Source organism: Dendrobates tinctorius, unplaced genomic scaffold (assembly GCF_039654945.1).
Source record: "Dendrobates tinctorius isolate UK_male_01 unplaced genomic scaffold, ASM3965494v1 ptg000012l, whole genome shotgun sequence".
Taxonomy (NCBI): domain Eukaryota; kingdom Metazoa; phylum Chordata; class Amphibia; order Anura; family Dendrobatidae; genus Dendrobates; species Dendrobates tinctorius.
In genome coordinates, this window is record NW_027361680.1 from 14,027,501 (window position 1) to 14,042,988 (window position 15,488).

The 15,488-nt window shown below is 44.7% G+C and overlaps 1 protein-coding gene across 3 annotated transcripts in view; it reads right to left on the reverse strand.

The window, feature by feature from the left end:
- The window catches only part of SCYL3 (SCY1 like pseudokinase 3), a 268,034-nt gene extending 256,145 nt beyond the window's left edge, over positions 1–11,889 (reverse strand). Inside the window, exons 1-2 of one of the 3 annotated variants that reach the window (XM_073558008.1) lie at positions 11,737–11,889; positions 490–675 (exon numbers count right to left, since the gene is read on the reverse strand). In XM_073558008.1, coding sequence (XP_073414109.1) covers positions 490–624 — 135 coding nt within the window. In that variant the 5' untranslated portion in view covers positions 625–675; positions 11,737–11,889. Of the gene's footprint in view, positions 1–489; positions 676–11,379 lie in introns of all 3 variants that reach the window. The other 2 variants (XM_073558007.1, XM_073558006.1) reach the window with 2 other exon arrangements.
- Positions 11,890–15,488: the final 3,599 nt, after the last annotated feature.

Sequence of the window (15,488 nt, forward strand, 5' to 3'; positions counted from 1 at the left end):
AAAAGGGGTTGTCCAGGTTTGGTACAAAAGTCTGCAGTCACATTATGGACTTTTGAATCCTCACATGGCACAATGAGCCCTGTCAGGATTTTCCAGTGCGAGCGGTCATACTGCAAGTATGCGATATGCATAGTCCTGGCCACACTGCAAATAAGCGTGCACGGCCTTGCTCAAAACAAGCCAACTGAGCAAGGTTGCGCAAGTCTAGTCGGAATGTGGCCGAAAGTCTGTAAATCCCTTTGTTGTGGTCTTGTGACTGCCCCATCTCATCTCTGGCACCAAGTAACTGCAGATTTTCGTGCCAAACCTGGACAACTTTAAGCACCAATTTCAAAAACACTTAAAATGCAGAGCAAGTGTTCATCATAGCCCACTAGAGCATTTTGCTACCAAGGACTATACTTATAGGTTTATAACTAAACATTCAATTGTAATTAGGAATACTGAAATAGATGCATTTCTGGAAAAAAAAAAAAAAAAAAAGTTTACCCTTTCATGTAGGAAAACTAGAGCTTGCAGAATATCATATATTCCAGAACAGATTTCATCGGCTGAAAGCTTTTGGAGCAGCATTTCCAGGGGCTGCACTCTCTCCGTCACAAGGTAGATCCCATCTTCCTCCATAGTAAAAGACAAAAATCGCAGAAGACATGGGTGACGCAAGGTTTTCAAATGCTTTAAAAGATGAGGGGAAAAAAAGACAATTCAATTTATTGCTTTCACTTTAGAGAAGGATATACAGCTATAGAACTACCAGCTGATAGATCTTCACTGATGTCTAGAAAGTAGACAAGCTTTATCTGTAATTTATTGCAGTGATTCAGCTGACATATCAGGGTTGGCCAATAAGAGTTCTTTCTTTATGTGACCACAAAAATCTGTAAGCATGGGAAATATGACTCAACCGCGAATGCAGCAACAGATAGACTATGTCATGGTGACCGGAATGCCCATACAGGCATAAAGGGAAAATATACGATATGCAATATACGTATAAGTGATTGAAGAATTGCAGGTTCAAGTCTCCTAAAGAGACTAAAGAAAAAGTTTTTAAAAATATGAGCTTAAATCAACCATTTTCCCCTTTTGAAGATAACGGAGGGAACAAACCCCCAAAAATATCTTTGTATCCAAAAAAGTCTGATCAAAATATAAAAATATTTAACCCCCTTAATGACCGCCAATACATCTCTTTACTGACCTGCGTTATAAGAGACTAGCATCCCCATACATGTGACAATCCAGCAGGCATCAGCTGTACACTATAGATGCCAACTTGATGCATCAGCCACAATCAGTGTTGGCACAGACCATATGTGTTTAACCCCTTAGATGCTGCTGTCAATAGTGACTACTTCATATAAATGGTGAACAGAGTCTGGGGGCTTCTTCTTTAAGCCAATCGGCGCCCTGAGATCATGATTGTGTGGTCCTGATGTTTACCATGGCTACTCACAGCCAAATAATGGCCTCAGTCTGCCGGCTTGAGCGACCTGTTCAGAAGTTAATAAACTACCTGGCAGAGATTTTCAATATGTTGGTGGTGCCGTTTTAAAAATGGTATCACTTTTGGAGGTTTTCCGATATATAGCACCCCCAAAATCACTTCAAACCTGAGTAGGTTCTTTAAAAATATACATTTTGTAAATTTTCTTTGAGAAAATGAAAAATTACAGCTACATTTTTAAACCTCCTAAAAGGCTAACAAAATAACATTTTACAAATGGTGCTGAAGTAAAGCCGACATGATGGAAACGTTATTTATTAATGTTTTTGTGTGGCGTGACTATCTAGATTAACCCTTTCTCGCCAGAGCCTTTTTTTTGCCTTCGTGACTGGGCCAATTTTTTCATTTCTGACCACTGTCCCTTTATGAGGTAATAACTCTGGAACCCTTCCATGGATCCCGGTGATTCTAACATTGTTTTCTCATGACATATTGTACTTCACGCTAGTGGTAAAATTTCTAATATGATTTGCATTTATTTGTGAAAAACTGGAAATTTGGCAAATTTTGAAAACTTCCCAATTTTCAAATTTTTATGCCCTTAAAACAGAGATATGTCACATAAAATATTTCATAAATAACATTTCCCACATGTCTACTTTACATCAGCACAATTTTGGAAACAATTTTTTTTTGTTAGGAAGTTATAAGGTTTAAAACTTGACCAGCGATTTCTCATTTTTGCAACACCATTTTTTTTTTTTTAGGGACCACATCACATTTGAAGTGACTTTGAGGGGTCTTTATGATAGAAAATACCCAAAAGTGACACCATTCTAAAAACTGCACCCTCAAGGCACTCCAAAATACATTCAAAAAGTTTATTAACCTATCAGGTGCTTCACTGGAATTTTTGGAATGTGGTAGGAAAAAATAAACATTTACTTTCCTGTCACAAAAATTTTCCTTTAGGCATATTTTTTTTTTTTTTTACTTTCACAAGGGTAACAGCCAGGAGAAAATGGACCATATATTTTGTTTGAGTACGCTTATACCCCATATGTGGGGGAATACTACTGTTTGGGTGCATGGCAGGGCTCGAAAGGGAAGGAGCGCCATTTGACTTTTGGAATGCACAATTTGATGTATTATTTAGCGAACGCCATGTCATGTTTGCAGAGCCCCTGATGTACCTCAACAGTGGAAACCCCCTACAAGTGACACCATTTTGGAAACTAGACCCCTTATGAAACTAATCTAGATTTGTATTGAGCACCTTGAACCCACAGGTGCATCACAGAAGTTTATAGTGAAGAGCCGTGGAAATTAAAAAAAAAAAAAAAAAAAAATCAATCAAGCTTTTCCCAAATAAATCTTTTTTCGCTCCATATGTTGCATTTTCATAAGGGTAACAGGAGAAATTGCTCCATACAATTTGTTGTGCAATTTCTCCCGAGTACGCCGATACCCCAATATGTGGAGTTGTGAAGGGTTAATACTAAAATCAGAGCTTAAGTTTCACTTCTCCATTTCTCTGTAAGGTTTCGTTTCTTAATTGTTGTTGTTGTAAGATAAATTTTTGTAATTGGCATGGGCTGTCATGAAACCAGACTGTTCCCATTTGTATAAGATAAGGGAGGCAGGGGTGTAAAACTCTGAATATGCCATTATACTACTTTCTACGCTATCTAGGGAAAAATTGTCTATTATGACATGGACTGGATGTATTGTGGTTGAAGCAAGTGACTGTGGTATGAGAATGTGATTGATTCCAGACAATGTGTCAGGCAAATAGTTAAAAGTGATGATTTGAAACAAGAAGTTTCCCTGCTAGATGATAAGGTCCCTCCCCAGGAAATCAAGCCTCCTCCCGACTAAGCTCTGTGACCCTTAACCCTAAGGCACCGGTGTATCCTGGACTACCAAAACTCAGTATGCCCCCACCCTATGATCCTGTCGGGTAGATCTGTGCTGTATGTGTAGTTACTGATCCTCAGTGGAGAGAGGTCTGTTATAATTGTGGCACAAGACGACCGAGAGTTGCAGCCCCCACCTCTGCTAACGGCACCTATTATCCGCAGCCAGCCTTAATCCCCGTTCACCCGATCCAGAGGAAAAAAGAAAGTTTTCATAAGACTTTAACCGAGAGAGAGAGAGAGAGAGAGAGAGAGAGAGAGAAGAAAAAAAAAAAAAAAAAAGCAAGCTAGCAGCTACTTCAGTATCCCCTCCCATCTTAGCTCACACCATATCCCCCTTCGCCCCCACCGCAGCTGCGAGCACACAGCCAGTCTCTTATCAGTATCATTGAGTATCATTGGAGCACACAGCAAACTCTCGCCCCCCCCCTCAGACTTCAGCTAGTGGGAACCCTGCTCCTCAGCCCCTCCCTGCTAATGCAGGCGCTGCAGACGATTTGGTCACTTTCATAGAGACTGTCACACTCCCGCTGATAGATGCTACCCTCAAGTTCCCTCTTCCAATCGTAATCTAAATACTGGGAACCCCAGAGGATACCCCGGTTACGGACAGCCCCAAAATCCTGATAATTGACCATACTGAAGGGGTGGCCAACCAGCGTCGTACGGCCATGGAGACTCCTAGTAACAGGTTATTTTTACCACAAAACATAAAAAAAAAAAAAATAGCGCAATTGCGTTTGGAATAAAGGGAGAAACCAATCCCCCCCCCCCCTACAAAAAAATGGAAAAAAAAAAAAACCTTAATTCTAAAAGGAAATCTTGCAGTAAGATAACCCTAGACACAGCGTCGGGACGGGTAAGTATGACCTGACACCCCCGCTCCCCCTCCCACCCCCTTTGTATATGACTCGAATATAAGACGAGAGGGGGACTTTCAGCCCAATTTTTTGGGCTGAAAATCTCGACTTATATTCGAGTATATACGGTAATAGTACGGTGCATGTTGTGAAGGACTTAAAGAAACGGTAACAGGTCTGAGAAAGCCAGAATTCTTGCTGGTTGGTAGGTGATCAAATACTTATTTCACGCAATTTAATTATTTAAAAATCATACAATGTGATTCTGTTTGTTTTTTATTTTAGATTATGTTTCTGACAGTTGTGTACCTACGATAAGAATTACTGACATCTCAATTCCTTGTATGTGGAAAACTTTCAAAATTGGCTATGTATCAAATACTTATTCTAGTCACTGTATGTGGGTTTTGGGGGTGGGAGGGGGGTTATTTTACTGCAAAATTCCCTTTAAGGCTGTGTGCACACGCTGCGGATTCCGCTGCGGATTAATCCGCACGGATTTTGCAAAAACCGCAGATAATCCGCAGGTCCAAAGACCTGCGGATTATCTGCGGTTTTGCCTGCGGTTTGGTCCTGCGGATTCACTATCTCCACAATGGTGGAGATAGGAACCCGCAGCGGTTTCCGCAGAAAGAATTGACATGCAATTCTTTCTGCGGATTCAAAACCGCAGCAAATCCGCGCGGTTTTTTCCGCAGCGTCGGCACAGCGTTTTTTTTTTTCCATTCAAATGAATGGTACTGTACACCGCAGCTAAAACTGCTGCGTGTCCGCAGCGGCCAAAACCGCTGCGGAAACGCAGCGGAATCCGCAGCGTGTGCACACAGCCTTAGAATGATTTTTTTCTCCCTTTGGGGGGGGGCAGTTGGTTTCTCCCTTTGTTCCAAGAGACATGCGGAATTTTTTGTTTTCATGTTTTGTGGTAAAAATAACCTGTTACTATAAGTCTCCACGACCGTACGATTATAACGATATTTTTTTTTTTTTCTCTTTTTGCCGATAAGCATATGGTTTAAATATTTTTATATTTTGATAGATCAGACCTTTTTTTTTGGATACAAAGATATTTTTGGGGTTTGTTCCCTCCATTATTTTTAAAAGGGGAAAATGGGTGATTTAAAGCACTTTTTTTTTTTTTTTTTTTTTTTTTTTTTTTTTTTAAATCTCCTTTCTTCTTTAGCCCCATTGGGAGACTTAAACCTGCAATTCTTCGATCATTTATGTGATATATTGCCACAATGTGGTATTGCAGTACTTGGGGAAATTGCGGTTACCAGCCTGCAGTTGAGCTTCAAAAGGAGCCTTCAGTCGGCAACCCACTGGCTCCCCAAGGTCCAAATATTAAAAGAAGTGATGAAAGCTCAGCTCCGGCTACTGATGCTAGAGACTAGTGAGGAGTGAACATGTTCTGATATCGTCTTATTCGAGTTTGCTTGGGTGTTATCCAAGTATCTCGCGCATGCTCAAATAATTTGTTCGAGTCCCTGTGGCTGCATATTTTTCGGCTTTTAGACAGCCGCAATTGAGGAGGGAGGCTGGGATGATGAAGACATTGTGGCAACCAGGGGGTTATTATGATGTTTGTAGTTTTAAGTATTAACCCCTTAATGACTAGAGCTTTTTACGGTTTTGCGTTTTTCGCTCCCCTTCTTCCCAGAGCCATATCTTTTTTATTTTTCCGTCAATGTGGCCATGTGAGGGCTTATTTTTTGCAGGGCGAGTTGTACTTTTGAACGACAGCATTGGTTTTATCATGTAGTGTACTCCAAAACAGGAAAAAAATTCCAAGTGCGGTGAAATTGCAAAAAAAGTTCAATCCCACACTTGTTTTTTGTTTGGCTTTTTTTGGGCTAGGTTCACTAAATGCTAAAACTGACCTGCCATTCTGATTCTCCAAGCAAGTCATTACGAGTTCATAGACACCAAACATGTCTAGGTTCTCTTATCCAAGTGGTGAAAAAAAATTCCAAAGTTTACTAAAAAAAAATTTTTTAAAAAAATGTGCGCCATTTTCCGAGACCCATAGCGTCTCCATTTCTCGTGATCTCAGGTTGGGTGAGGGCTTATTTTTTGCGCACTGAGCTGACGTTTTTAAGGATACCATTTATGTGCAGATACGATCTTTTGATCGCCTGTTATTGCATGTTAATGCAACGTCGCGGCAACCAAGAAACCGTAATTCTGGCGTTTCGATTTCCTTTCCCCGATACACCGTTTAGCAATCAGGATAATCCTTTTATTTTATTGACAGATTGGGCGATTCTGAACGCGGCGATACCCAATATGTGTTTTTTTTTTTTTTTTATTTTGAATGTGGCAAAAGGGGGGTCATTTAAACTTATTTTTTTCATATTTTTTAAAACTTTTTTTTTTTTTTTTTTTTTTAAATTTTGGCATGCTTCAATAGCCTCCATGGTAAGCTAGAAGCATCCACAACTCGATCGGCTCTGCTACATATAGGCGATGAGCAGATCGCCTATATGTAGCAGAATTACAGCATTGCTATGAGCGCCGAAAATCGGGTGGTGCTCATAGCAATGCCTCATCAACAACCACAGAGGTCTCTAGGAGACCTCAGGTTGTTATGGCAATGCATTGCTGACCCCTGATCACGTGGCGGGGGTCGGCGATGCGTCTATTTCCGGCACGGCGGCCGGAAGCGCTGGTTAAATCCCGCTTTCAGTGTTTCACAGCGGGATTTAACTAGTTAATATGCGCGGGTGGATCGCCATTCCACCTGTGCCTATTGCGGGCACATATACATACAAGGATGATGCGCACTCAGGTCTTACTAATTGAAGTAGGTGCAGGTGAATTAAACCACTATGGGTTTGTCTAAGCAAAGAAAAAATGATTCACGGCACTCAATACGTTGATTGTTTGCAAAAATTCATGTATTTATTAAATATGTCCAACCCAAACAGAAAGGATGTGCCCAAGCAGGATTTAACAAAAGCAAACACTTTTTTTTGCTTTTGTTAAATCCTGCTTGGGCACATCCTCTCTGTTTGGATTGGACACATTTAATAAATACATGAATTTTTGCATACAATCAACGTATTGAGTGCGGTGAATCATTTTTTCTTTTTTTTTCTTTGCTTTTATTGCGGGCACATGTCAGCTGTTGAAAACAGCTGACATGTCCCAGCTTTGAAGCGGGCTCACGTACTATTGCGTCCAATGGCATTAAGGGGTTAATGTATATATGTGTGTGATGAAAGTAAAGTTATGTTTTATCCCTATGGCAGGTGTTGTGTGTTCGGTTCTCCTACAGGCTATGCCTAAGGCCGTCCCTTAGAATGCGGGAAGTCTGTCCACTAGGGAAAACCATAGAATGCATAGGGATACAGTTTGCACTACATTGGGACCAGGGTTTATATAAAAATGTTTTCCAGGTGACAGGGGGTCAGTCATCAGAGTCCAGGACTCCATCAAGTGTAAGTTCAAAGAGCCAGTGCAGTGAAGCGTAAAAGCTGGACAAGACAGTGTTAGCAGGAGCAAGAAGAGGCAGATGCAGCAAAGCTGAACGGGTGCAGTTAGAATGTGTCCTCATGCTGTGTGGAAAGTTGACCTGAGGTTTGTCTGGACCCTAGGACTGTCTTGGACTTGAGGTTCGGAAGGGGTGTTGTGAGCCATACCCCTGTCTCCTCTGTGAGGAAGATGTCAGCCGAGTTCCAGAGAAAGGAAAAGATGGTGTTCCTCAGTGAAGCTGTAATGTTAGGAGGAGGGTCCCTAGGGCCTGCTAGGGAAAAGTCGGGCAGAAAGGAGACAAAGACTGACAGGCTAGGAAACCACTACAAGGGGACTGTCTTATTCTGTATGCTGCAGCCATGTGTAACAGAATTGCACAGCAAGGTTGAACCTGTTAACCTGGACTCAATATCTCCTGTCTTGTCTGAAGCTGCAGCCAGACCCAATCCCATGGATAGTGAAGTAGAAAGTACTCAGAAGGAACAGTGAGTAAAGAACCAACTCCACCGCACCACACACTCCTGACTGACTTGTTTAGAAGAAGCCTTTCAAGGCAACCAGAACTCTGTTCCGGCCCAGTTTACCCCTTCAGCAACACATGTGTAACGGCTGTCTAAAGCTGCAAGACATGCTGCCACAGGGAGTCGAACATATCATCTGAGCATGTCTAAGATGCTGGGATAACACGTCATCCGAGCACATTAGCTCATCACTACTAGAGACAGATGCTGGCTGTGTAACCACAGCCGGCACTGTTGTGTATATACCAGGCTCCGATAATGAGCCTGCTCCACACAGTCTTTAATGGCTTGTGAAGGAAACATACAACACAGGCCTGTCCAACACTTGAATACATTTTTGTACACATTGATGGTTTTGAAATAAAAACAGAGGCACACTCACCCCAAATGTCTGCGCCACCAATGAAAACATCCTCTGCCCTGTTTAAAAATTACCAGAACAAGTAAAAGAGCGCGTCACCAAATGTACGATGACATCGCAGGCTGCAGCAATTTCAGTAAGTTTAGAGGAGAGAGGACATTTCAATTGGAGCCATTGTACCTCCAGAGCCACCTGCGCCGAATCCGCGGGGTTGCCGAAAGATGAGTATGCCTCTGTTGATTATTTTAAAGCCATTAATTCTGAAAAAATATATATATTTATGCATGCTTTGGACATCGCCTCCAACTGGGCCGTAGACATAACAGGAACGTCGGCCAGAACATACAATGTCTCCTGCCCGAATATCAGTCTTTAAAGGGAACCTGCTATTACATTTCCCATGCCCAAACCAGCATGAATAAGAGCCTGTCTGCAGCCATGTATGTACAGAGCTCATATCCTTCAGGAGATAATTTGGGCTTAGCTTTTGCCATTTCTTATTTTTTTTTCCCCTGGATACACAAGAACAGAACGCCAACTGGGAGTTACCAATCTCCTTGCGGGGCCTGTCAAGAATAATAGGACAGTGACAGCAAATTCAACAAGGCGATTGGCAACACCTAAAAGTAAATTTAGAGTTTTACGATAATGTAAATTTCCCTTCAGTGGAAAAAAATAGATGCCAATGGAAGTACTTATTTTAAAGAAGTATCTGCACCTGCATATTTGTTTTGACTGTGCAGCTAATCCATATAATCTGCATGGATTTGATTGTGGAGGTCTTTTTTCCAAATAGGAAAATCTGCAACAAATTTCTGATCACTCTGCGTCAAAACTTGATATGCCACGGTATAAAAAATACACAGTACTCCCCGCAATGTCTCAGCCTCTGGATAACTCTTCCAATATCACTTACTGTTACTGTGTAGATTAAAGCATGAAACACTAGACAAAAAAATGAACTGTCAAAAATGTGATAAAAACTCATGCAACCCAATTTACATAAAGGGGTTGTTCGGCCTTAGGTTAAAAGTTTGCAGTCGCTCTATGTGACTCCAGACTTGTGAGTCTTCAAAGTGAACACACTGCGGGGATTCTCCGGCACAATGAGTGGTGGGCACGATTGCAAGTATGTGATTTGCAAACATACAGTCGCATGCCGATTACATGGACGAAGCCTCACTCAATACAATTGTATAGAGCAAGGCCGGTCACGTCTAGTCAGAATGTTTCCAGGAACGTACAAAGCGCATACCTGTGGTCAGATAACCGCCTACTCTCAACACCAGATAATCCCTACAGTGAGCAGTGTGGGCAATGCGAGGATTCACAAGTCTGCAGTCACATAGGTGTGGTAGGGTGACTGGTCATGTGATTAATGGGCGGTATGTATCACATAGGTGGGTGGCTTCAGTTATGGAAGCCTGAGCTGGTTTGGTTCAGCAGATCTACTGGTGAGGGTTGATTAAATGTTGGGCAGGCTTCCAGGTGACTCCCAGTGGGTGTGCTTCAACACACAAAATGGAGCCTGTGTTTGGCAGGGACGGCAGTGGTGGCGAGTCTGAGCCAGAGCGAGGAGGCCTGTGATATACCTCCAGAGAGGACGGCTTGGCGACCGTGAGTGATACTGACCCAGGTCAGTGAGAAGTGTTGCTAGGTTGACAGTCAACGGACAGTAATCCATAGTATGTACACGAGGGCTGCACGTTAGGAAGTTCCTCGAAAGTGGTGTATGCTGGGTTCTAAAACCAAATGGACTTTTTAACACTGAATGTCCCGGTACATTCCTCAACGACCAGCCGAGTGAGTACTCCCCGTTACATAGAGTAACTGTAGATTTGTACCCTAAGACCAATCAACCCCTTTAATAGGGGCAGAAGATCTGCAACATAAAAAACCCTAACAGTGCCTTATGGTGGAAACGTAGCCTTAAAGTCCATTTTATTTGTGATCGCCATTGTATATAGGGTTTGGGGTTTCCAGCTAAAAACATCTGATCAATTGTGGCTTTTAAAAAGATGCTAAATTTGTGCACCAATGTTCCCCATTGCCCCCCGGAGTGATCCTATAAATTTCGGGTAAAATGACCCGTTTTGCAAGACATCACTTTTTTAGCAAAAAAAGTCGCAAAACAGGTCAGAGATGAAAAATGAACATTACTTATGACTTTGCACAAACTTCATGTTGAACGCTATTTTGAAGAATCTGGTGTAAAAACATGGCAACATAAGACTAAAAAGAAGTGACTTGCAAAAAAAACCCCCAAATGATGAATTGGGGCCATTGTCTAGCTGAGAACTACAGGGTGAGACATTACTAGTCCCCCCAGATATGTGCAGAAAAGGGGTTGTACACTACCTCCCTCCAGAGTCCCCCACGCTCCTTCCAGGCGCACTGCCTCTCTTTAGGGTCCCACCATGCTACCTCCAGGCTCCTCAAATCTCTCCATGATCCGTACATCCCTTCAGGGTCCCACCATGCTCCCTCCAGGGTCCCCCACGCTCCTTCCAGGCGCACTGCCTCTCTTTAGGGTCCCACCATGCTACCTCCAGGCTCCTCAAATCTCTCCATGATCCGTACATCCCTCCAGGGTCCCACCATGCTCCCTCCAGGGTCCCCCACGCTCCCTCCAGGGTCCCCCACGCTCCCTCCAGGGTCCCCCACGCTCCCTCCAGGGTCCCCCACGCTCCCTCCAGGGTCCCCCACGCTCCCTCCAGGGTCTGCACATCTTTGCATAGTCCCCGGCTCCCTCCAGAGTCCCACCACGCGCCACGACAGACTCACTCAGGGGTCCACTTCTCACCTTCGCCGCCTTGTCCACCTTGTCCTGGTTGTCCGGCTGGTACACGAACACGGAGGCCGCACGCCCCTCCGGCAGCAGCGCGGGGTGGATAGTGAGCCCGGACGGATGGGTCCACGGCGGCTCCTGCAGAGTGAATCCCCTCATGGAGCTGCTCTCTGAGCCCATGATCCTGCAGCTGTAAGCAGGGATGGCTGTCCGTGACCCAGCCAGCGGGACCGTCAGCGGCTCTCCGGGGCACTGGCAGGGGGCACCTAACCACTACTCCGACCTCTGCTACCGCACGGACCGCTTGTCATGAAGGAGCTGGCGAAGGCTCCCAGGACACCACCGACACAGTCACCGCTCCCGGACGTGTACCTGATCGCTCCCTGCCTCCTACCCGGAAACCACTGCTTCCTCCTCGATCCAATAGCAGCCGAGCACACAGCAGCGGCCGCCTATTCGGCGTGGGAGAGCGGTGGTTGGCGGCTCATTTTAACTGTATCCCCGCCTAAGAGCGACCGCGACTCCACTACCAGTGGCGAGAGCAGTCAGCAGTGAAAGAGTTACTCGCCAACCGCAGTATGGTGGCAACACAGTGGGGTCATACCTGCGTACTGCAGCGGCCATCTTGTGGCTGGCAAAAGTCAACCTGACATACAGTCCGTAGCGCGAAGCTGGACTTTTGCTCACACCTTTCTATGTTGTGCGTTTTTTTTCTGCATGGAAAATGCAAATTGTTCAGAAACCACAAGGAACAAAAGGCACAATGTGAATGAGATTTTTGTATTCTCATTTATTCGCCTGTTACTGTAAAATACTTTTTTTTTCATATCAAAAACACCAAGTGTGAACAAGCTCTTATAATTATGTTCACATAATGCATTTTTTGCCACGACTTTCCAAAACAGCAGTAAAATCACCACCTTTTACAGTGGTTTTGGAAATCACAGAAAAAAAAAACAGATTGCAAGTACATGATGAGAAGACAGTCTTAGGCCTCTTTCACACATCATGTTTTCGCCGTCAGGCGCGATCCGACACTTTTGACAAAAACCGGATCCGGCGAAATGCAATGCCGGATCCGGTTTCCCCCCCCATTTACTTGCATTTGCGCCGGATCGGGCCGGATGGCCATGCGTTTCATCCGGTTTTTGCCGGATCCGGCAATGTGTCGCAATCCGGCGTCTGGAAAAAACGGCTACTGTAACGTTTTTTGTCTCCGGCGAAAAAGCCGGACACGCCGGATCCGGCATGTCCGGCTTTTTCACACAATGAAAGCCTATGAGCGCCGCAATGCGCCGGATCCAGTTTTTTGGGTCTGAGCATGCTCAGTAGCTCTGCCCACCAGACACATATATAAAAGCATGACAGTGGGACCCTCAGCCACACCCAACATGCCACCCAAGACAGCAACCAGGCGCAGGAGACCACTGCAGCACCATCAGCACCACCACCACCCCAAATGGAGCAGCAAAGGGAACATGCTGAACAACGGGAGGGGAGTCCAGCAGCAGATGAGAGACGGTAATTATCAAATCCCCCGTTCCTCAAAACTAGGGCCATGGAATATCAAGATATTCATTGGCCCTTTGTTTCTCTTTATTCAACAGCCGCCCAAGAGATGCAGCAGCAGCAGTGGCAGCACTGGCAGCAGCAACAGCACCACCCACAGCCATGGAGTCTGGCCAGCAGGAAGACAGCACATCTTCTTCTGGGAGCCCTCCCTCGCATCGTCAGCGTTTGACGGTAAGTTTTTATTTCCAAAATCCATCATCTCTGTAATATGTCTATTCATTGCCTTTTATTTCAAAACAGGAATCACAAGCTGAAGAGGAGCTCTCAGAAGAAGAAGGAAGGGGTGGACAGACACCCTGAGTGGGCTCACAATTGGTAAGTTTTTTGCATCAAACGCAGAAACACAACATCACACTACACACAACACATAGAAAACAATGTTCTGCAGACCACACACAGCAAACAAATGCCAACATCCAAACACATAAATTTTTTTCTTTTCTTCTCTAGTCTTCCCAATCTGGTGCTCGGCCAAGAGGTCCTCGCAGTGCCTCCCAGGGTCGTCGGCGACAGCAACGCGGCGGTCACCAGCGTGTAAGTATAATATTTAAGTGACATTTTGGTACACTTTTTATTTCATGTCTTAAGTGTGGTGACTAATTTTGCTATTTTTCTATTTTACTTTAACAGCCTTCACAGCGTGCTCCCGACTCAGACGGTGAGGATGGAGGAATTGATGTTGACCAACTCATCGATCTCGTCAGAGAAAGGGAGCCGCTATGGAATATGGCTGACCGCCGCCATGCTGACCTGATAGTTACCCGACGACTCTGGGAGGAAATCTGTTCGCTCCTTGTGGCCCGCTGGGAGGACCTCGATGCTCGGGCCCAGATTAAAGAGCGTAAGTATATACAGTACCGGTTGCTTGATGTAAACCAGTGTTTCCCGAACTCCAGTCCTCGTGGTCCCCACGGATCATGTGTTCAGGATTTCTATTTACTATGGAAATCCTGAAAACATGACCCCTGGGGACCATGAGGACTGGAGTTTGGGAAACACTGATGTTGTATACTAACCACTTTGTCCTTTCTCGTTTCAGGGGACAGAATTGTGAAGCGGTGGCGGTCTGTGAGGGATCGTTTCAAGAAGGAGTTCAATAAAGAGATGCGGGCCCCGAGTGGATCTGGAGGACGCAGGAGCAAGTACAATTACGCAAGAGCCCTGTCATTCCTCCGGGATACAATGGTCACCAGAAGGTAAATATTACACACCACATGTGAAAAAAATGTTTAGATGTAACAATTTTTTTCAGCCAGGGCCATGCCATGTCACTATTTTAATTGTTTTTTTTCCTCTTTATTCCACAGCACGGTGAGCAGCACTCGGGAGCCTGCACGATTGGACCTTTCTGAGGCGATCCCTGAGGAGACCGGCACCGAGGGACACTTCGACCGCCCCGGTACATCTGCACCTTCCCAGCCTTCCCACACATTCGACCCATCTGTCCCATCCACCAGCACAGGAGTTTCGTGGCCGCCTACATTACATGAAGCTGCTGGCGAGGAGATCGCTTTCCCTTTACCCCACTCTTCTGCCCCTGCCACCTCTAGTACACCTGCGGGTACTGGGCGGCAGCGGCAGAGGGGTCAGGAAAAGACTTATGCGCCAGAGTTCTTGCATCTGAATGCATCTTTCCAGAACTGTCTAAAAGTCTTGTCAGAGCAAATCTCCGCAGGCTTTCAGCAGATCAACTCCAGCATTCTGGAGGTGAAGACACTTCTGCAAGCCATGCATTCAGAAGCAAGATCTTCGCCAAACCACACCTTTTTCAGGTCTGTTGTGGAGCGCATGGAAACGCTCTCTCCTACCCAGCAGATGCATGTAATGCATTCATGCCACGGTGCTCTCCAGCACGGTACCTCCCAAACTCCTCCTCCCACCCCAGTAGTTCCTCCACCTGCACCCCCTCCAGCCACTTTCCATCCTCCCCCTCCTATTACATACCAGCAACCTCCCCAGTACCAGCAACCTCCCCAGTACCAGACATCTCCCCACTTCCAGCAACCTGCCCCGTACCAAACTCCTTCCCCATACAACTTTCCATCAACATCATCTACTCCTACAGTCCCTGCCCAACCCTCCACTCCATCGCCCACCACCTCTTCTGCCTCCCACATGTCCACCCATTCTGTAGCTTTTTCCACACCTTCACCTCTAACTGTTCCTTCCCCACCACGATCCCAGTCCTCTCTCCACACTCCCAGTGTCGAAGTGTCCCGCAGCCCCTCCAGCAGTATTTCCACCCCACACTACACATATTTATAATGTGTGTTTTTTAATAAAAATGGTCATTTGGTTTAAAACATTTATTAAAAAAAGTTTTTTTCACTTTAAAAACATTTTACAAAAAAAAAATATTTTAAATAAAAGTTAAATTATCGTTTTACAATGGTTGTCTGTCATTTCTTTCTGCGGCGAACTATGTTTTAAAAAAAGGTTAAATACAGGGTATTTCAAAGGTAAAAAGGTATTCAAAACCAGGTATATAACTGTGGGTAAATTTTAGCTTTTTGCCACAGTTGTGTTCCTGGTTGTGTTTGAAGCAAAGTATT